Source organism: Pogona vitticeps, chromosome 2 (assembly GCF_051106095.1).
Source record: "Pogona vitticeps strain Pit_001003342236 chromosome 2, PviZW2.1, whole genome shotgun sequence".
NCBI classification, from domain to species: Eukaryota; Metazoa; Chordata; class Lepidosauria; order Squamata; family Agamidae; genus Pogona; species Pogona vitticeps.
The window spans coordinates 21,671,779-21,694,228 of record NC_135784.1 but is presented as its reverse complement, the minus strand read 5'-3'; the positions used below and the strand labels follow the sequence as shown (position 1 = coordinate 21,694,228).

At 45.6% G+C, this 22,450-nt stretch overlaps 1 protein-coding gene and 1 long non-coding RNA gene across 10 annotated transcripts in view; both read left to right on the top strand.

The window, feature by feature from the left end:
* Window positions 1-22,450, top strand: part of LOC110091339 (uncharacterized) — a 38,681-nt gene that overhangs the window by 15,296 nt on the left and 935 nt on the right. For 2 of the 9 annotated variants that reach the window (XM_078388338.1, XM_072988469.2), the window contains exons 6-9: window positions 517-627; window positions 6,135-6,248; window positions 7,710-8,514; window positions 9,315-9,612. In XM_078388338.1, coding sequence (XP_078244464.1) covers window positions 517-627; window positions 6,135-6,248; window positions 7,710-8,514; window positions 9,315-9,534 — 1,250 coding nt within the window. In that variant the 3' untranslated portion in view covers window positions 9,535-9,612. Of the gene's footprint in view, window positions 1-516; window positions 628-6,134; window positions 6,249-7,709; window positions 9,613-13,700; window positions 16,263-20,325 lie in introns of those variants that run through there. The other 7 variants (XR_013542658.1, XR_013542656.1, XM_072988471.2 and 4 more) reach the window with 7 other exon arrangements.
* LOC144587530 (uncharacterized) lies at window positions 2,124-3,530 on the top strand. Its single transcript, XR_013542673.1, has 2 exons — window positions 2,124-3,230; window positions 3,456-3,530. It is a non-coding gene; the product is annotated as an uncharacterized LOC144587530 (long non-coding RNA).

The window sequence follows — 22,450 nt, the reverse complement described above, 5'->3', positions numbered from 1 at the left end:
ATGGGGACCGTATCTCCCCACCTGAGCCTTCTTGGTGCTTAAGATCATCAGAGAAAGCCCTCCTCAGAGTCCCGTTGCCAGTGCAGGCCTGGATGATGGGGACACAGGGCAGGGCAGGGCCTTCTCTGTGGCTTCTCCCAAGTTATCGAAGGCTCTCCCTTGGGAGATCAAGCTGCTCCTCCCTCCTCCTCCCCCCTCTTTGTCCTTCCGCCGACAGCGGAAGACCCATCTTTTCAGGAAGGCTTTTAATGATCATGACTGAGTCCCTGAACGCCATTTTAAAGTTAGGATAGTGCCTAATGTGTACTTGTTTTTAATTGTTTGATTGTATGTTAATTGATTAATATTCCTTGTGTGAGGAACAATCTTCTCAGGGAAATCTGAAACGTGGGGGGGGGGGCTGCAGCTAATGTCATCATCCCTGCTAATCAGAAGATGATGGCACTTTTACTCTGCAAGTTGTGGTTCTGCTGAATCATTTTTTTTCTCTTCTCTCTCTCTCTCTCTCAAATGAAGAGGGTCTCTTAGTTCCCAAACCTGAGCTTGCCTCTCGCCCAGAAGAGGCCGAAGAGGAGATGTTCGTCCCATTTCCTGTAGCAAGTGAGAGACTCCTAGGCCAAGATTCAGGTAAAGTGGCTGCAAAGCCTATTCGGTGATTTTTTTTTTTTTTTTTTTTTTTTTGGAAAGGCTGGAAAACATCCCTGCAGTAGTCACTTTCTTCCGTTGTTTCATCTGTGCCAATTTTCCTAGATCTCTTATTTATCAGGGTGTTTTTTAAAGCATTTTTGACTACACTTTTCAGCTGAGAAGTCTTTCAGAGCAGTTTGTGCATGATCCGTAGCAGAGTGGATTTGAATTAAATCAAATTGGTTTCTATCACCATTTAAATTCCATGTTGAATTTTTAAAAATGAGAGTTTTGGACAATTTAAATGAAAAAAAAAATGAATTTTTAAAATAAACTAAAACCGTGATTTAAATCAATTTGAATTTTTAAAAAAATCAGATTTTATCCATCCTGATCAGTAGAAACCATGGAGTCCCTTGCCTTGAGGCTTCCAATCTCAAAAGAGGCGCAGGAGGGAGAGAGAGAGGAAATCAAGCAATTTGGGCAGCAGGCCTTAAAACCGAATAGCCCAGACTTTCCCAAACCAGGAGCTCCAAATGGTCTTGGATGATAACTCTGAGAGACCCTGGCCTCCTTTGTTGCTCTTGTTTGGACTTATATACTGCCCCATAATGCTAAAGCACTCTTTAGGCCGTTCACGACATAGTTATGCAAACAACACTTTGCTCTCCCCCCCCACCAGTGAGCTGGTTAACTCATTTTACTGACCTCAGAATGGTGGAAGACTGGGCCAGTCTTGAGCTGATCTACCTGGAATCAAATTCTCGTCGTGAGCAGAGGCTCGACTGCAGCACTGCAGTTTAACCGCTGTGCAACGGTGCTCTGACTACAGCTAGCCCAGCCATGGGCTGTATTAGTTAGGAGCTGTAGTCCAAGAACATCTGGGCAGCGTGTGATCCCCGTAAAGATCTGCTGAAGTAGAAACCGTGCGGGGAGAAGAGGATCTCCGCAGAACTCACACAGTGGCCCCGCTTTCAGCCCGGAGGACATTTAAGCCATGAACAGGAGGGACCCGCTGAAATTTTCTTTGAACTCCATGCCATTTTGGAAATCCTTACAGGAGAGAATACTAGAAGTGCTTTGTTAAAAAAGTAAAAGGAAAAAACTCACCAAGTTTCTGGTGCTTTATGGATACACAAAATAAGTTTGAATGTGTATTTATAATGCGGAGCTTCAACAAAAAAGAAGAAAGTCTAAAACTCAACAAAGCTTGGCTCCCAGCACTGAAAAATACAGCCTGCAAAAGGTCAACAAACTCTACCCAGCCACAAGGACTGGTGATCGCTACACACAAAAGACCAGCTAACGACACCCATCAATCACAGTGACAGATAATCTCTTCTCCTTATCACAACAATATAGCCACAACAAAAAAGTGTGCTGCTTAAAGTGTGCTGCTTATATACCGCCCCATAGCGCTTCAAGCACTCTCTGGGCGGTTTACAATTTAATTATGCAGGCTACACATTCCCCCCCCCCCCCCCGCAAGCTGGGTACTCATTTTACCGACCTCAGAAGGATAGGAGGCTGAGTCAACCTTGAGCCGGCTACCTGGGATTTGAACCCCAGGTCGTGAGCACAGTTTTAGCTGCAGTACAGCAGTTTAATCACTGCACCACGAGGCTCTTCCTGAAAAGGACAAAAGCTGATCCAACAGCTATAAATACTCAACTCCCAAACTGCACCAGAGCACAAGAGTTCTGACTCCTATCCTCTGAAGATGCCGGCCACAGAGATTGGCGAAACGTTAGGAAGAAAAACCTTCAGAACACGGCCAAAGAGCCCGAAAAACCCACAACAACCATTGTATTTATAATGCTTGTTGACTCTTCGGAACGCATGAAACGTCTTGGTATGAGTTGCGTTCGTTCCTCTACGCCAGGGCTGTTGAGAGACCCCCTCAGCCTTGGGCCGAATCCTGACCTCAGTCAGCTGTCTTGAAATGTAGGTGAGTGGGCTTAGATACCCCCTGCACACACAGCAAGCAATGGGAGCTCAGGTTGGCTAATGATGTGCAGTGAAAAAAAAATCACAAATGGAAAATATATGAAGTAGCACATCAGAAATGTCTGTTACGATGCCGTAAAAAGAGCAGAAACAAACAGTATTGCCCGAGAAACGAAACGCTTATTTCCCAGAAGCTTGTCCAAATGGATATCTTTAACCGATGCCTGATAGGAAAAAGACTGGGGTCATCTCCACCTCAGATGGAAGCACACGTCTTAACCTGGGTGCCACCACTGATAAATCTTCTGCTGAGGGCAATAGCTGTACAGGCTGCACAACTTGGGGGCACCACAAGCATGGTCCAGATGCATTTGTACTTGTGTGGAGTTGAAGGTGTAGTAAGGAGAGAGACAGGGAGGCCACCGCCCCTGTCCGTGTGCTGTCCTATCTTCCCTCAGAACCAGCTGAGGTACAAACTTCCAGTTCCCCAGGAGATACAAACGCTGGCAGAATATGGCTCTCCGGTGAGATTGCAAAGCCTGGGGATGAGGGAAAGCCTAGGAAGAGATCAGCAGTCCTGGGAGGAGGACTCAGGAGAGGAGAAAGATATAAAAGATGGGAAAGGGTGGGAGAGGAGGAGGTAAGGTGGAGAGGAGGTAAAGCAGAAAAGGAGGAGCTAAAGCAGGAGAGGAGGAAGTAAGGCAGGAGGAGCAGTAAGGCAGAGAGGAGGAGCTTAAGTGGGAGAGGAGGAACTAAAGTAGGACAGGAGAAAGTAAGGCGGGAGAGGAGGTAAGGTGGAGAGGAGGAGGTAAAGCAGGAGAGGAGGAAGTAAAGCAGGAGAGGAGGAAGTAAGGCGGGAGAGGAGGTAAGGTGGAGAGGAGGAGGTAAAGCAGGAGAGGAGGAAGTAAGAGGGGAGAAAAGAGGTAAGGTGGGACATGGTGGAATATCAGGGCGAAGAGTCCTGTCTGGGGGGAGGTGGAAAAAAATAGAGAAGAGATATTTAGAGGTCAGCAGAACTTCTTCTACAGGATTTCCATGTGACAACAGCAAATTGTGAGCAAAGATGTGAGTCCAGTGTGAAATGTGGAAAGAGTTGTGTGGTAGAGGAAAATAAATCCAGATAGTTTTTAGATCAGGGGTGTCAAACTCAAATTCATCGGGGGCCACATCAGCAGTTTGGTCCCCATCAAAGGGCCGGTTGTATCTGTAGGTCTTACCGACCTTCGCTTTGTGACCCGACAATCAGCTGTTCCGCGGCTTCAAAATGGCCGCCGGAACAGCCGAAAGGGGCCGGGGCGCAGCGTTTTCGCGCCCTTGGTAAGCAAAGGGAGCGCGCGAAAACGCTGCGGAAGCCCCGAAATGGCTGCGCGCAACCATTTCGGGGCTTCCAGCACCGTTTTCGCGCGCTCCCTTTGCTTACCAAGGGCGCGAAAACGCTGCGCCCCGGCCCCTTTCGGCTGTTCCGGCGGCCATTTTGGACCCGCCGGACAGCTGATGGCAGCCATTTTGGCGCCCTCGTTGTGCGAGGGGAGGGCGCGAAAATGGCTGCCGGCCGCTGGGAAACATTGCACAATGGTGAGTATTCTATGGCATTGGAACGCATTAAACACTGTTTAATGCGTTCCAATGCCTTTTTGTGTTCCGTAGTGTGATGTTTCCCACAGCGAAGGTTAATCCGGAACGGATTAACCTTGCTGTGCGGGGCACCACTGTACTCCGTGCAGGCACGGAGTAAATTCATTGGAAAAAAAAGGGGAGGCTGCAGGGCTGGCGGCGGCTCTGCGGGCCATCAGACGAGGTCTGGCGGGCCGGATTTGGCCCGCGGGCCTTGTGTTTGACACCCCTGTTTTAGATGGTCCCCCAGTTGCCTGTAACAACATCTCCTACGCTCTTGAAATTGAGATGCTCTTGTTGGTTGGATATGAGAGAACATACCACTTACAAGCCAGAACACACTGAGGAGGACGACTTGGAACCTCCAGTATGGCAGAGAAACCTCCAGCAGCAAAGAAAGCACTAAAGGTTGCAAAGAAATCCTTTTTTGAGTGTCCGGATTGTAGAAAACAATCAAGACACAGAGGGGAAAACTTGATGTGGCATCAGAAAATATCTCATGGAGAGAAATCAAAAGCCAGGTTCTGACAGTGGGAAAACTTCCCATCAGAGCGGACGACTGCTGAGGTACAACAATTCTGGCTATGAGAGTCTATGGACTGCCCCACGTATGGAGGGAAATGCCTCCCTATTAGAGGAACATCAATGAGACGCGTGCAGGAGAGTGCCGTTTGAAGCTTCTCATCCCGGCCCGCAAGAGAGCTTGTTTGAGGAGGCCATCAAAGAATCAGTACAGGAGAGAAGCTGCATGTAGGGTCTGCCTAGGGAAGAAGTGATTCTTAGGTCGATTCAACATGGAAGAAGCCCTGTCAGTGCCTTTGAATGTAGCGCAAAAGCTTTTGTCACAAAGGCAGCTTGGCTAAGCCTCAGGGCAGACCTGGGCAAAGTGCGGCCCGAGGGCCACATACGGCCCGCGAGCTGCTCCTGCCTGGCCCACAGACAGTTTTGAACATCAAAACCATGTATAGCTTTTTGTCTAAAGTTGATCAGTTGCTTATCGTTAACATACTGCAAAAAACCTCTTCAGTATTTGTGAAGATTAACAGATTTAAAATAAAAACAATCATAACATCACTGTTTCATTTTAATTTTAAGTAAAGTTGGTTCGGCCCCCAAACACAGTTCAGATTTTTCATGTGGTCCCCCCTATAAAAATTAATTGCCCACCCCTGACTCAGGGGATCCATCCGTAGGGTGGAAATCATGTCCTGAGATCTTTCCATGTCATGTTGTGTTAGGAAATGGCAAGCAAGCCTGCTTGTTTTCAATGGTGAAATAGTAAATATTAACAGTTTTGAGTTTCCAGTGTGATCCCTCCCCCCCCCCCAGCCGTCCCGGCCTTTCTGTATTTAATGGTTTATCTGATGAAAACATCAGAGAATCCATCCAGGATAAGATTCCCATAAGGAGCTGATTCACCAGAATTCACAATGACGTTTTATGGTGTAAAATGACTAATAGGATTGTGGCCAATTATTATTAGGGTGTAGTTAATTACATTGTGATTGTAACTTAACAAAGGAGAACTTCACTCCGTTTGCAACTCTGTTTTAGTTATTGTATAATTACATGGGTAGTCGCATATACAGTATAGGTGTGCTTTGCACCATAAGTGTGTTACATTCTCTTATTTATAAAGTAACTAAAGGTAACTTAGTTAGTTATGAATAAAATGGAAACAAGGTTATCTTTAAAGTTTTAACTAGTAGTAACCAACTTTTGTCTTGGAACTGTGAAGGCAACTCATTGCTTTTGTAAATAAATTTTCAAGCTGCAGCCATTTGAAATATAATCAGAGAGGCAGAAAAAGAAGGATGAATTTTAGGGGTGATGTTCCAATTCAGCTGGAGAAGGAGGGAGGGAGGGGGAGGGCCAGCCAAAAGGAAGACGTGGCAGTCCAGAAGTGACCAAAATGTAGATAAACCTTCCTCTCTTTGCCACTCCAGGGACTGAGAAGAGAAGCTGGGTGAAGAGGGAGACCTCCCAAGAGGAAAAATCCTTGACAGGATTGTCTCCGTGGATCGTTCCTTCCGCGATGGCAGAAGTCCAGGAGCAAAGATGTGAGTCCAGAGGGAAGGAGGGAAAGAAGCCGGTGGTGGGAGAGAAGGAGGAGCCCGGGGTGCTTTTTGACGGTCTTGCAGCTGCCTGTCGCAAAGCCTCTGTGCTGCACTCCCAGGCGGAGAAGCTGCTGTGGAGCTCCAGGTACGGCAGGAGAAGCTACTACAGGCCAGGACGAGAGGCCTCCTACACCCGAGAAGACCAGGCGGAATGCCTGATGTGGTGGGAGAACCTCCAGCCAAAGCCGAAAGAGGAGAAGGCTTTCGAGTGCCCCGGATGTGGGAAATGTTTCAGCCAGAGACACAATCTGAGGAGACACCAGAGGATCCACACCGGGGAGAAGCCGCACGTCTGTCCCGACTGCGGGAGAAGCTTTGCTCGGCCGGACGGTTTGGTGAGCCACCAACGGAAGCATTTCCACGTGAAGCCTTTCGAATGCCTGGAGTGCGGGAAAAACTTCAGTTACAAATGCAACCTCTCTAAGCATCAGAGGATCCACGTGAGAGAGGTCGTCCTTTAACGCCTCCTCGTCTTATAAAGGGGGGGGAAACGCACCGGTAGCAAAGGTCATTATGTTAGGACGTGGGCAGATCAGCCTGTTCCTCACACGGGCTGAATAAAGATAGTGATTTCCAGGGGAAAAGAAAGTCTTGAGTACTCTGTCTCTCATAAAGCAACAAAATCCCTTGGCCGGCCTTGACCTCACTTTTTGGGAAAACGAGGGCACAGCACAGAATATCTACTGGGAAAATAAATTCCTTACTTGAAGTCACTGGGACTGATTTTAAGGGTCAGGAGCTGTTGGACAGGAGCGCAGAAACCTCAAGATCCACCTTCGTTCCTGTCATGGCGACTTCTTCCCGTCTCCTTGCGCTTGGAAGCAGAACTTGTAAAGAGTGATGAATGCTTATTTTGAAGACTTCTCCTCCTGAACATGAAGGGGAAAACATTTCTCCCCACAAGGAACTATTCCAACTGAGGAGTTTTGGCAGTCTTTAAAAAGTAGTTTTTCAACTACATAATCCTATTCACTGGGACGAGTTCCCGTTCAAGAAAGCAGGACTTGCGAGTAAGCGTGTTTGGGACGAATGCACCGTATATTCATTTCCCAATCTCTAGGGCCCTGCCCTGAGGCGTCCTTGAGAAATCAAGGGACACGGATCGGCAGAAGCAGGAAGGAAAATTTATCTTTGTTCCTGTCGGTGGTTTCTTACGGTCTCTCAACCCTTATGCTTGGAAGCAGAACGTATAAAGGTGCTATGAAGGGAGACGTGTGTTTTATTTTAAAGACTGCCCCTCCTAAATATGTTGTAGGGGGAAAAGAAAGACTTAGCAACCTCCAAAGTCAGCTGGAGAAGGAGAAAGGGAAAGGCGGGAAATACCAGCCAGGAAGGGCGAGAATCTTAGTAAAAGCAGTGTCCGAAACCTAAAAGTCCAACCTTCCTCTCTCTGTGTCTCTTCAGGTGATGGGAAGAGAAGTCGGCTCAAGATGGAGGCCTCCCAGGAGGGAAAGATTGGGACATTAGGAGAAATATCCCAGTGGAACATTCCCGTGACCGCTGCCCTTCATGAGCAGAGATGTGAGTCCAAAGGGCAGGAGGGGAAGAAACCGGTGGTGGGAGAGAAAGAATCGGGGGATCTTTTAGCTGATGGGACAGCAACCTCTAGCAGAGCTTCTGTCCCGCCCTCTCGGGCAGGAAGGCCAATAGTCCCTACATATGGTAGAAGGTGCCACTACAAGGTAGGACTTTTAACGACAGCGACCCCAGGTGAGGACGACTCTGAGCGTCCCACGTGGGATGGAAGTGTCCGGCAGAAAAGCCACGATCGCAGATGCCAAACGGGAGAGAAAGCTTTAAAATGTCCCGACTACGGGAAGGGCTTCAGGCCAAGAGAGAACCTGGCGCGACATCGGAGGCTAAACCCTGAAGAGAAAGCCCACAGCTGCCTCAAGGGAGGAGCGGCAGCTTCCCGTCCACAGAATAATTTGCTCAGACCAGCCCGTTCTGGGAAAAGACTCCACAAATGTCCAATGTGTGGGAAGGACTTCCCAAGTAGAGGCAAGCTCGTTAGACACGTGAGGATCCATACCGGAGAGCGGCCGTTCAAATGCTCTCAGTGTGGCCGGGTCTTCACTCAGAGCGCTCACCTGAGGAGACACCAGAGAATCCACACAGGAGAGAAGCCGCACGTGTGCCCCGAGTGCGAGAAACGTTTCTCTCGGAGCGATGAGTTGATCAGCCACCAGAGAACCCATGGACGAGACAGGTATTATAAATGCCCTGCGTGTGGGAAAAGATTTAGGCACAAGGGCACCCTAGCTAAACACCAGAGAAGCCACGTAGGGCTTTAAGAAGGCCCGGAAGGCTGGCATTTCGCACACAAAAGCTTCCAGGAGCGCCTCTTGTTTTGCTTGTGCTGCTGGACTACGACTCCTGTCAGCCCTAGCTGCTAAGGAATGATGGGACTTGCAGTGCAGCAGCGCTGAGAAGGCCCCCACAAATGGCCCATCCTTGAATATTACAGTTTGTCCTTGAAACAAATCCTGAAACTTCTGCACAGAAAAGTGTCCAAATATTTCATCAGCTGCAATTTCCTAATGCAGTCCACGTGTGTTATACATGTTAAGCAGGGATACAAACTTCTTTCTTTTCTGTTTTGCACCGTTTACTCAGCCATTTTAATATTTTGCATAATTTATATGTCTGCTGAGGAGTAATGGATTCTGTGGGGCTTGTTTCCAGGTAAGGGGGTACAAAAGTAGAGACTTGGGTTTTGCTTTATGACGCAAGGATCTGAAATTTCACCTCAGGCACTGGGTGGATGGCTTCTCCAGCTAAACCCCGTGATTTCTGAGATTTCCATTGGCTTTACCCAAACATTTGCAAGCCTGTCTTTATATTTGTTCAGGCTAAAGGCCCCCTTTTCCCTTTAAATGAAAGTTGAGTTGCATAAAATTGATCCAGTGGAATATACAGGCAGCCCTGAGAAATAAGCAGGTTCAGGCTGTGTCCCTTAGTTTGTTTGCCTTCATTACTTAAGTGAGCTTAATGTACTCTCTGTAAAAGAAAAGAATGCAGGGAAAGGTGGAAGGCAGCAGGAAACGAGGAAGACCAGATGGATCGACTCTCTGAAGGAAGCCACAGACTTGAGTTTACAAGAGCTGAGCCCGACCTCTGTGGAGCCTATATCTTAGGAGACGTGTTTCAGATTGCACTGTGCTGGAATGGGCTAAACCTGACATGTCGTTGTGTCCCAATCATTCTTTGGGAATCTGGTATCAGATGATTCTTTCTTTAGGGGCTCGTTTGCTTTCCCACAGCTTCTGCTTGTATGCTTCTAAATAAACACCTACATATTACAAAAGACATGGTCCGTCTCCAGTGCCCTCCGTCATGATGACAAAGGAAATTTAGCTCTGTAGCTGCCTCTCAACATTTTGCCACTGGAGGAAGTAGGAAGCTGCCCCCAAATGCCAGCCATCAGAATGTCTGGAAATTAGTTACAGTATGACCCCCTTATCCATGGTATCAGAATCTGCTGGTTCACTTACCCACGGTCTGAAAATATTAAAAATATTAAAAGAAAAATCCCCATATATGAGAGGGCTCCAGAGACTATGCTATGTATATCGTTCACTGTTAAAATCATGTTCTGCGTTTTACAGCATCAGTGTGGTGGAGCTTGGAACCAATCCCCCTTCCAGCAGCTAAATAGATGCAGACCGCTATCCAGACTTAGAGAAATCACTTCTGAAAAGTAATCAGTTGCCATTCTAGTTCTAATGCCCCCTCAAAAGTTGTTAACTCACAATTTCTGTATTTTTTCCGCGTATAAATCAACACTTTCCCCTAAAATACAGTGGTGCCTCGCTTTACGATTGCCCCACATTAAGACGATCTTTTTGCGATCTCAATTGCGATCACAAAACGATGGTCTAAATGGTTTTTTTTTTCACTTTGCGATGATCGGTTCCCTGCTTCGGGAACAGATTCTTCGCAAAACAATTATTTTAAAACAGCTGATCGGCTGTTTCAAAATGGCCACCGTGTAAACAAAATGGCTCCCCGCCGTTTTCTGGGACGGATTCCTCGCAAGACAGGCAGCGAAAACGGCTGCCCTATGGAGTTACCAAAAGTTACCAAACAGTTGTTCTATTTACTTTAAAAATAGATGAATACATTAATATGGGACAGCCAGCACAAGTCAACCGCTGAACCATGGAATGTTTTAGTGATTCTACATCACATGTGGCTATAATTTCAATTACAAGTGCTGGTTATGACCTATAAAACCCTGTAAGGTTTTAGTCCGGGCTATTTGAAGGATTGCATCACCCCGTATGAGTCTTCTTGGCTTTTAAGGTCTTCAGAGGGGTTCTCCTTCTCTCGGTTCCACCACCTTCCCAAGCTCGCTTGGCGAGGACACGAGAGAGGAGGGCCTTTTCAGTGGTGGCTCCCAGGATTTGGAATGCGGTGCACCAAGAAGCCAGGTTAGCCCCCTCTCTGTGGTCCTTCCATCGTCAGGCAAATACCTTCCTCTTTGTTCCAGCAATAAGTGTCTCAAGAATCCTGTGTTTAATGAACTTAAAGTTTTTTGAAATATTTTAATTCTGGTTTTAATCTTGATAATAGGTTTAAGTGAATTTTTAATATGGTATTTATATGGTATTTAAAACTGTTGATTATTGTATAGTTGTAGCTGCTGTGAGCCACCTTGGGATTTCGCTGTGGCTACCTAAATAAATAAATAAATACTATAGCCACAGTGTAAAAGCAGTGCAGTCATCTGTCACTATGTTATCAGCAACTTTACCAAATTCTGGAGACACCCGTTCCAATCACCTTAGACGCCATTTCTCGCAGCAGTGTGCCTCCTGTCACAGAAATGTTGCCTTCTTCTAAAGCAGTGGTTCCCAACCTCTCGGTCCCCTGATGTCCTTGGACTACAACTCCCAGAAATCCTGGCCAGTACAGCTCGTGTTGAAGGCTTCTGGGAGTTTTGAGTCCAAGAAATCCTAAAGTTGGGCATTACCATCCTAAGCCAATTTTAAAAAATCATAATGAGAAAAGTAGTCTCTTCATAACCTATGTGTGCATGTTGGTGATTATACGTATTTCTATCTCTGATGAGTTCAAAGCGGTATACATGATTATCTTCCCTACTTTATCTTCACAACAGTTCAGGGACGTGGGACCCACTGAGGCACAGCGCCCTCCCCCCCCCCCCCGTGTCTGTATTCCAAGCCCCCGTATAGGTACCATGATCTCTCGCTTGGCCTAGCGGCCAGTTCTTCTAATGACATGGTGGAAATAGATCTCTCTAGTTCGTTCGTTAATCGTGTCTGACTCTTCGTGAACCCATGGACCAGAGCACGCCAGGCCCTCCTATCTTCCACTGCTTCCCGTAGTTGTGTCAATTTCATGTTGGTTGCTTCGATGACACCGTCCAACCATCTCATCCTCTGTCGTCCCCTTCTCCTCTTGCCCTCACACTTTCCCAACATCAGGGGCTTTTCCAGGGAGTATTCTCTTCTCATGAGATGGCCAAAGTATTGGAGCCTCAGCTTCAGGATCTGTCCTTCCAGTGAGCATTCAGGGTTGATTTCCTTTAGAATTGATAGATTTGTTCTGCTTGCAGTCCAGGGGACTCTCAAGAGCCTCCTCCAGCACCACAATTCAAAGGCATCAATTCAAAGGCATCAGTTCTTCGGTGGTCTGCTTTCTTTATGGTCCAGCTCTCACTTCCATACATCACGACAGGAAAAAACATAGTTTTGACTATTGATGTCTCTGCTTTTTAAGATGCTGTCGAGTAGTAGCGGATGCTATATACATAGCATAGTCTCTGTCTCCCTCTAGTGGTCAGCTCTAGTAACTTCACCATTAAATATAGTGTATATGTATTTCTAGGATTTTTCTTTTAATATTTTTAATATTTTCAGACCGTCGGTAAGTGAATCAGCAGATATTGATCCTGAAGGTAAGGTCCTACTGTAGCTGATCCAATGTTTATCCAGTGACACGACTGGACTAAAAATGTCAAGGGGAACCTTTGCCTTTACCTTTTTTAAACCCTTTATCACACCCGTGTGGGTGAATGTGTAAGTGGGCCTTATTCTTGATGCAATTTCACTGTGTTTCTTTCAGCCAGGGGTGGGACTTGTGTGGCCTGTGGGCCTGATATAGCCCCGAAGACCATTTTTCTTTGCCTAGATCCCTCTCCCAGTCTCCTCCCCAGTGTTCACTCCTTGGGAAAAATCAATTAGAAATGGTCATTTTATACTCTTGGACTTATACAAGAGTAACCATTTTTCATTTAATCAAGGTGTTTGGGCATACCTTGTCCTCCAAGGGTTAATGAAATGGATTAGTTCAGATTAGATTTTTCCTTTTTCCCTCTTCCTGCTTCTGCATTTTATTTTCAGGACTCCTGTAGCCCCGAGTGAGTCTTGGTGGCAGAAAATTGGCTCAGACTTTCCAGAGCTTACCTACTTTTGTCTCAAACTGAGCAGAATAGGGAGCTTAATTCAGGATTTAAAAGGAGAACAAGGACCAAAGCCACTTGGAAGTTTCAGGCCACTTTTCATGGAATGAAAATATTTTAACCAAATGGACAAGGCATCTCGTGAGCTATCAGAGCATGGAACGAGTTGTTTTTGAGGACAGTCAGGGCTTGCAAGTATCATCAGCATTACTTTTTTTTGTATACGTTGTATATGCCATCTGTCTCCTCATGTGGGACCCCAGGCAATTCACACACAATTAAAGCCATACATTAATCAGAGTTAAAAACACTACGGGAAACTGTTGTTTAAAAAACATCTATCGGTATTAATATCACTATTAAAAATATTTTCATTTTTTAAAAAAAAAAAAAATCTGAATTCAATGAATACAACATCCTCAAAACCCCACTTTGTCACATAGAAGCCACTTTGAAGTGGAAGGTCTTTGCCTTACAATGGAACGGGTAGGAATGAAGTTAGATTCTTAGTGTTAAGTTTTCTAGCGGCGTCCAAACCTTACCTTTTATGGGCCTTTTAAAGCCTTTTTAAGTGTATTTTTTCATGGTTTTTTTGTGGCAGTCTCTTATCCAGCATTTTTTTCCGGAGTGAACAAAATAGCCTGTGTAACAAGCGGAATGAAGAGTTTTTCAGTACTGAGATAAATTGCCACAAGGGCAGTTATTTTTCAAAGATGGTAATGAGTTACAGGAATGAATTATTTCTAAAGAGTCACTTCCCGAGCTCTCTGGTAAGCTAATACCAATGCTCGTCATGTCCATGAGCCAAAGAAAAGAAGGAAAAGCGGGAATAGAGGACATGCCCTGAATCAGCCGGAGAGGGAGGGCGAGAACCTCTCAGGAGGGGAAGGTCAGGAACTAGGAGGCTGAATTAATCTGGAAAAGAGGTCCCCAGAGCATGGACAAAATACCTTTCTCTGTTTCTTCAGGTGACAAGCATAGAAGTCAGATCATGATGGGGAGTCCCCAGGAGGGAGAGACGGGAACATTAGCAGCGTTATCTCCTTGGGATGCCCCTGTTGTGGCAGCAATTTATGAGCAAAAATGCAAAACTCGTGTGGAACGAGGACAGAAGCCAGTGGAGAAGGACGGCGATTTCCACCAGCTCTTGGGAGGACTTGGAGCTTCCGTTTGGGAAACCTCCACAGCACAGTCAAAGGCCAAGAGAGCCGAAATATCCAAATATAGTCTAAGACCTTCCTGCAGCTCAGGACATGTTAGGAAACAGGATACGCAAAGCGGCGTCTACGAATGTTTTGCGTCGGAGCAAAAGACGCCACCCAAGCCATGCCTTGTTAAACACCAGAAGATCCAAGCAGCAGCAGGAGGGGCCTCCGACTCTTGGCAGCACAGAAAGGGCTCCTCTCGGAGACCTAACGTGGTTAGTCGTCGGGGCAGCCACACGGGAAAGAAACAGTACAGATGTCCCCAGTGTGGGAACAGTTTTGCTAACAGAGCGGTATTAAAGAGGCACTTGAGAATCCACACCGGAGAAAAACCGTACAGATGCCCACAGTGTGAGAAACGCTTCATACAGCGACATCAGTTGATCCTTCACCAGAGAACGCACACGGGAGAGAAACCTTTCAGCTGCCAGGAATGTGGGAAGAACTTCTCTCGGAGAGATAATATGATCAGACATCGGAGAACTCACAGGGCGATAATGCTTTTATGAACATGTCAAGTGTGGGAAAAGGAATGCCTGCGGAAAAGTAGGATTAGGCACCAGAATATCCATGGACGAAACTGCCGTTGCTTCTAGTGTTGTGGCCAAATGTGTCTTTGCAAAAAATTATATTTATTTGTTCTGGATATTGATTTAACAGTTTGCTACAGAATACAGTGGTGCCTCGCTTAACGATTACCTCATTAAACAATGAAACCACTTGGCGATGAGGTTTTTGTGATCGTTTTTGCGATCGCATAATGATGTTCTAATAGGAAACATTGCTTCACGATGATCAGTTCCCTGTTTCGGGAACCGATTTTTCACTAGACGACTATTTTCAAACAGCTGATCAGTGGCTCTAAAATGCCCGCTGGCTGTGCAAAATGGCTCCCCGCTGTGCTTTAGGACAGATTCCTTGCTATACAGGCACCAGAAAATGGCTGCCCTATGGAGGATCTTCGCTTTACGATGAGGTATTTAGCCCATTGGAACACATTGAAGGGTTTTCAATGGGTTTTTAAAATTCGCTTGACGATGATTTTGCTTAACAGCTATTTCACTGGAACGGATTAATGTCGTCAAGCAAGGCACCACTGTATAAGCAATCAAACGAAACACTGCAGACTCCCATGTGCATGGGGAATTGATTCCAAGCTACACTGTGCATACTGAAAATGTCAGATAATAGTGAACTGTATATATTGCATGGTCTGTGGCTCCTTCTGCTGGCCAGTTCTGGTAATTACATTGTGGAACTACCTATTTCCAGTTTTTTTCTTTTAATATTTTTAAATATTTTCAGACCCAGATAAGTGAAACCATGGATGCTGATCCCACGGATACAGGGGTTCTGCTGTGTTACATAACAAATAATATGAGGACAATAAATTATGGAACATGAATTACGTTAAGAACATATGTAGATGTGGTTTTGCTTTGTTGTTTGGGAAATAAGTTAAAAGAAAGGTGTTATCCCAGCATATCTTTCCAAAGATTTAAATGAATTACAGTGGTGCCTTGCTAGACGATGATGATCCGTTCCACTGAAATCGCTGTTTAGCAAAATCATCGTCTAGCGAAAAGCATTTCCCCATTGGAATGCATTGAAACCTGTTTAATGCATTCCAGTGGGGAAGAATCATCGTTGTCTAGAGAAGATCGGCCATAGGAAAGCCACTTTACGAACCGCCGATCAGCTGTTTAAATCGCTGTCTTGCGAAGCTTAGGTCCCGAAAACACCTGTTTTACGAGCGTGGAGGAAGCTGTCAAAATCGTTGTCTAGCGAAAATCTGTTTGCAAAGCAGGGACCAAACATTGTCCAGCAAAATTCCCCCATAGGAATCACTGTTTTGCGAATCACTATAGCAATCGCAAAGAGCCAATGTCTAGCGAAAAAACGGTCATGCGGGGTAACTGTCTAGCGAGGCACCACTTTGTCTGGGTGTTTTTTTATTAGCGACTTGATGGCTGCTAGGTATTATAAACTCTTTCTGTTTCAGTTGATGCATTCGATTTGTTTATATTTTGTTTTTCTTCCAAATTTCCGTGGCAGCTGCTGTTAAATAGAATGGTGCTTAAGGCCCTGAAGTCTTTGGAATGTCATTTTTCATTTCATTATGACCAATAGAGATTGAAATTTATCTCAGTGGAGCATTCCAGTGTGTAGGACTCAGTGATTAATTTCCTTCAGTATGAGAAATATTTTCCATGAACCATGTCACAGCCCCACAAATTGCATTTAAAAGTAACCATAATATCACACTTCCAATATGCAACCTGGGTAGCTGATTTTTATAGGGATTAAAATGCCATTTGTGTATGACCTTCAGTTGTGCAGAATATTTTTTTTAAACCATGGGGGGGCACTTTGAAAAGAGTGCCAGATCACTGCTTTGGCTCAGCCATCCACCCACAAACATGGTCAACTGTGAACAAGCTCTGTTTCATAGAACATTTGTCATTTATTTTGCCACGTGCATCATAGTGGTCCCCATGGTACTTAAAGCTCTCTCTGGGCAGTTTACAATTTAATTATACAGGCTAACCCTGAGCTGGGGACTCAATTTACTGGCTTCAGAAGGATGGAAGGCTGAGTCAACCTTGAGTCGGTTGCCTTGAGCCCCCATCCGGATCGAACTCAGGTTGTGAGCAGAGTCTTCACTGCAGTACTGCAATTTAACCACTGCACGATGAGGTTTTTAATGCAAGACGTTGTGACCCTTCAAACATTGCTGAACAACTCTCATCAGCCACAACCAGTGGCTAATAAATGTGGACGTTGTAGTGCCACAACATCTAGAAGGCCACTGCTTGTATTAGTGAAGGCTTTGAGACTATTGGGGAAGGAAACCAGCAAAGTAAAAGAATGGACGGGCGTAAGTTCTCAGAAAACCATCCAAAATCTATTGAAATGTCTGCATTGTGCCATCAAGCAAAGCAGCTTGGCCTTCTCTTGAGGATGGTAGAAAGTATAGTGACAGGAGAAGACGTGCTACAAAACATACTGGAGAGGTATCTCGGGGTGTCCCTCATCTGAGAAAAACCTTGACCGTGCTATAAGCACCAGACAAAGAGGGGAGGGATTGTATGTATGCGCCGAGGGCAGGAGAAGCTTCAAACCTCAGATCCATCTTGGAGAGATATCGGAGGAGTTGCAAACTCCACAACCCTTCCAAAGGCCTCAAACTGAAGATAGTATGATGATGGGAGACAATCTGAACATCCAGACTGGAGAGAAAAGACCTTTAGAGGTCCTCTCAGGATGGGAGATTGCGCCATTGCAGGAGAACGAGGGAGTGATCCGCTCCTCCGTAGCGGAGGAAAAGAAGCCCTGTGTTCTTGGTAGGGAAGAGCCTCCTTTTGGATAGATAAGCGGACCAGACCTTTTAGAGAATCTGCAGAGGAAACCCACTCTTATAAACGGGTCCCTGAACGGAAAGAATTTCAGTTGGAAAGATCCAGTAGTTGGGCCTCAGAGCATCCGCTGAGAGTGTGGGACAGACTTCAGAGTGTATGGAAGGTTTCCTTCCGCCCATCCCCAGCAAATACTTATAAGCAGGCTTATGGGCTCGGCTCCAGGTGGGGACCCAATGAAGGAGGCAAATGGTTGAAGCCAATCTCTCCCCACTTCCTGTAGGGAAAGCCTACGCCCTCCGTGTGGTCCTTCCACTAAGCATTATAACCCTTGCCCCATTCCATGTTTGGGATCAGGCTGCAAATCGAAATGGACAAAAATTCCCCCAAGGGTCGGTTTTCTTAAGGAACACTGGGTATTTTTTGTCTTTGGAAGCTTTACTGAGCCGGCGTGGTGTAGCGGATAGAGTGTCGGATTAGGACTCAGGAGACCTGGGTTCAAATCCCTGCATGGCCATGAGAAACTTTACTGGGAGGCTTCAACAACAGACCGATCCTTACCCTTATTATCTCACAGGCCCTATTAGAGTCTCCAAAAGTTGGAAGCAACTTGACCGCACCTAACAAATAACACAACTGAAAATGTGCAATGCCAGGAGTCCTGTGTCACTTTGCCAAATGAGTTTTTCCCGGTTGGGGTACAAAATGGAGGAAATGTAAGATGTAAACAGACAGGTCTTGTAGCTTAGAAAAAAAAGAATGATTTTCCAGAACTTCCCCTCACGTGGGCCAGGGTTTCTGGGTGTTGCGGCCCTCCATTGCAAGTCTTTGGCTCCCCCCAACATGGCAGCTTCCAGGTGTCTTGGAGTACAACTCCCATCTCTTGATAGGGGACGAGGGAGGTTGTAGTCTAACACATCCCAAGGATTTGGGTTTTGGGGGAAATGATAGTTCTGGAGATCACACTTGAACCACAATGCCAACAAAATGGAGCAAGTTCAGAGGAGGGCAACAAAGATGATCCAGGGATTGGAAACCAAGAACTAGGAGTAAAGGCTGAAAGAACTGGGCCTTGAGAAAATATGAAGGGGAGAAAGGGTAGCATTTTTCAAATACTTGAAAGGCTGTCATACAGAGGAAGGGCAGGACCTGTTCACTATCATCCCAGAGTACAGGACACGTAATAATGGGCTCAAACTACAGGAAGCCAGATTTAGGCTGAATATCAGGGGAAAAAATTCTTAACTGTTAGAGCAGTACAACAATGGAACCAATTACTTTGGCTGATGGTGAGCGCTCCAGCGCTGGAGGCATTTAAGAGAAAATTGGACAACTATCTGTCAGATCTCCTTTCCCTCAGATTCCTGCTTTGAGCAGGGGGTTGGGTTCGATGGCCTTATAGGCCCCTCACAACTCAATTATTCTGTGATCCTATGAGATCCCTTCCTTATCTCAAGATGAGCAGAAGTACAGTACCTTTTTCATGATAAAAACAACGAGGCACACAGACTTGGTTTGCAAAAAGTACAGTAAATTATGTAAAGCAAGAAACTAACCTGACCAAGGGGCTGGAGGAACTCCAGTGGAATGAGAGGGTTGCAATAAGATGCTTGTATAAGGGAGGGGGGGGGACAGTGAGTAAAGGGAAGCCTGATAGCAATGTATAAAATAATGCATTCTGCAGAGAAATCAGTAGGGATGATGATGATGATGATATGATGATGATGATGATGATGATGTATTATGGTCCATGACCAGGAAGTGAATAAAGATAAGTTTTCTCTGTCCGTCATGTACTAGAAGCAAGAATCATCAGCTAACAGGATTCAAAACAGATTTCAAATGGCTTCTTCAGACAGCCAAGCAGAATCAAACTGGGATTCACCACCATAGTATTGGGGGATGCCAGTCTACATGCACAGCTTTCAAAAAGAACTAGAATGAATTTATAGCTGTTAATGCCATCAATAGGTACTGGTTAGGATATCTGTCACCACCACTACTCAAGAGTCCCTTGAGTACATTCTTCTTAAGTTGATAGGATCGCGTTTATCCCATACTTTTCCCAAGTGCCACAAATTCAAGGCAGCATGAGTTTCTTTGTTACTCTCGCCAGAATCCTAGCAGGGAATTACACTGATGTACATGTAATTGTGTAGATCACGGTAACTGAAGATTAATGCGTGGGCCCACCAAGTCATGGGAATCAGAATCTGAGTAGCAATTCATTGCCGTGATTCATATGATTGCACTTAGGGTGGGGTAAACCCTCAGAAGGCTTCCACATTTGACTTCAGAGAGAAAACATGGGGACATATAAGAAGGGCAACAGAATCGTAGAGAACAGAATATATATACAATAGGACCCCCATATCTGTGGGGGGTTGGTTCCAGGCACCGCCCCCATGGATGCCAAAAACTGCAGATAATAGCAAAAACTATACTGTGGTGCCTTGCTAGACGATTGCCTTGTGGGACGAAAAACCCGCAAGACGATTGGTTTTTGTGATCACTGTGGTGCCTCGCAAGATGTTTTTGTCTATGACCGTGCTTTGCAAGACTTTTTTTTTTTTGAGACCGATGCTTCGCAAGACTTTGTTTTTTAGACCGATGCATAGGGAACCTCACAAGACGATTTTTTCACAAGACGATTTTCGCAGAACAAATTAAAATCGTCTTGCAAGGCACCACTGTACATAGCATATTTTCACATGCATTGCTAGAACTGGCCACTAGAGGGGAGCAGAGACCATGTGATGTACATATTCTTCACCAACAAGAATTCATAACAATCTCTGGCTCCCTCTAGTTGTCAGTTCTGGTAGTGTGAAATTTTATTATTTTACTATTTTCAGACCGTGGATGAGTGATACGGCAGATACTAATATGGGGCCCTATTGTATATCTGCCTAGCAGATGCTTTCTGAAGTCAACTATTGAGGGCAGGAGGGCGGGCCAGTAATAAGGAACTTGGAGGACTGTGACTGAGTTAGCCAGAGTGTAGACAAAAATTCTTCTGTCTTTCTCTTCAGGTGAGAAGAACAGCTTGATCAAGATGGAGAACGCTCAGCAGGGAGAGGCCATGCCAGCATTAACAGAAATGAATCCGTGGAACCTGCCTCTGACGACAGCCTTTTATGAGCAAAGATACGAGGCCAGCCAGGAGCTTGAGAGGAAATGCCCAGGAGAAGATGGAGGATCTGGGAGGTTCTCGGAGAGCCTGACTATTGCCATGGGAGAAAACTCCAGAACGTGGGACTCGAGGCCTAGGAAGTTCTTGGTCTCCAAATACGGGAGAAAGTGCAACTACAGGTTAGGTTTTGTTATGAAACATCCTGCGGAAGACCATTACGGACATCCCATGTCTGGCGAAAACCTCCAGGAAAAAACGTACGTTGTGACACCCCAGAGAATCCAGCCTGGGAGGAAAGCACACGATGGTTCTGAGTGCGGGAAGAGCTTCCAGCCGAGATCTAAGCTGGTTAGACACCAGAGAACCCATACGGGGGAAAGTTCCTACGAGTGCCTCGAGTGCGGGAAAAATTTCATTTCCCGAGCGACGTTAATGGTGCACCAGATCATCCATACCGGAGAGAAACCGTTCGGATGTCCTCAGTGTGGGAAGTGTTTCAATCAGAGAACAAACCTGTTGAGGCACCAGAGGATCCACACTGGGGAGAAAGTACACGAATGCCCCAAGTGTGGGAAGAAGTTTTATCGGAAAGATAAGCTCATTCTGCACCAAAGAGTTCACACGGGGGAAAAACCTTACGAGTGCCTCCAGTGTCACAAAAGTTTTACTGCTAAAGAGAAATTATTGAGGCATCAGAGGATTCATCTAGGTTATTAACTAGAGTTTGTGCTTGACGTGTAACTATCTTGCTACCCACGATAGGCTCCCACCCGGGGGGTAATGACATATCAATAACATACGGGGTGGGTCGCACAAATGCACAAATCTTCTTTGTTCCTAATTATTTCCATTCCTGGCAAGGATCAGCTTAAGAAAGGTCATGCCTAATTTTTGTAGAGTTAATAAATTCCATTTGAGCTGCTTTACAGAAGGTCTCTGTTACACTGAGGGAGCATTTCAAAAGCCTCCCAACTCCCCCAAAACAAGGTGCTGATTCCAAGGAATGCACTAAAGTCATCATCGTCTTAGAACTGCAGCGCTGGAAGGGACCCTATGGATCATCCAGTCCAGCCCTGTCAAGGAGGTACCAGAGGGATTCAAACTCCCAGCCCAGACAGAGACCTAAACCACAGAGCTATCCGGCTGTTCCCTGTTTTACACCACAAGCTCATTCCTGCAGGATTTGGGTTTTCGGTTTATATTGTGGTTGGCCTTCCTGATGGGTTGTACTGTAAATAACTTCATAGTAAATTCTCATTCTCAAGTTTTGTATTGGTCCAAAAGACGTAACCCACCAGTGAAATGAAATTCTGTATATTATAAGTTCGCTCCAGGCTACTTAAGGAAATAAGTGGGAGTTGTTTGTTTTTTTTAAATGAGAAACTAAGCAGCTCCTTTTGGGTTGGAAATCTGTAGAGTTCTCAGGGTTTAATTGCCAAGCCTGCCTCTGGCGTTCGTTTCCCCCAACCAAATTCAGCCACTCCGAATTTTTCCTACTCTCAAAAGCAATGTATTCTTCCTCACTGTGCTTCTGTCACTCTGTCAACTGCTGTGTATACTGATATCCGTATTTAGATTTCTAAGAAACACAAAACCAGTAATAAAATGCCCTATTTCATCTTCTTCCCCTTCAGCGAGGAAGAGGAAAAATGTTAAGTGTGATCAATAAAAAAGCAACACATTCAGTTTCTCCTCTTTGATTATGAGACCAAATGTTGTTGACGATGAGGTTTAAATATTTCCTGTATTGCTGTGGAAGGTCTCACTGTGTTACGACTTCGTGTCTGTCTCTATTTTAATTAAAGGCGGATGACTAAGAAAGAGCTCTGATGAAGCCAGTTCTGTCCCAGGTTGCTTCCATTAGGACTAAGATGCAGTTCTACAAGGTGTGGACTTCTACATGTGGTGGGACTACTGCTGTTTTCATCATCCTTCACCATTAGTCGTGCTAGCTAAGGCTGATGGGAGCAGAAATCCCATCCCATCTGGAGGATGATACATTTCCTTACACCGGCGCTAGGAAA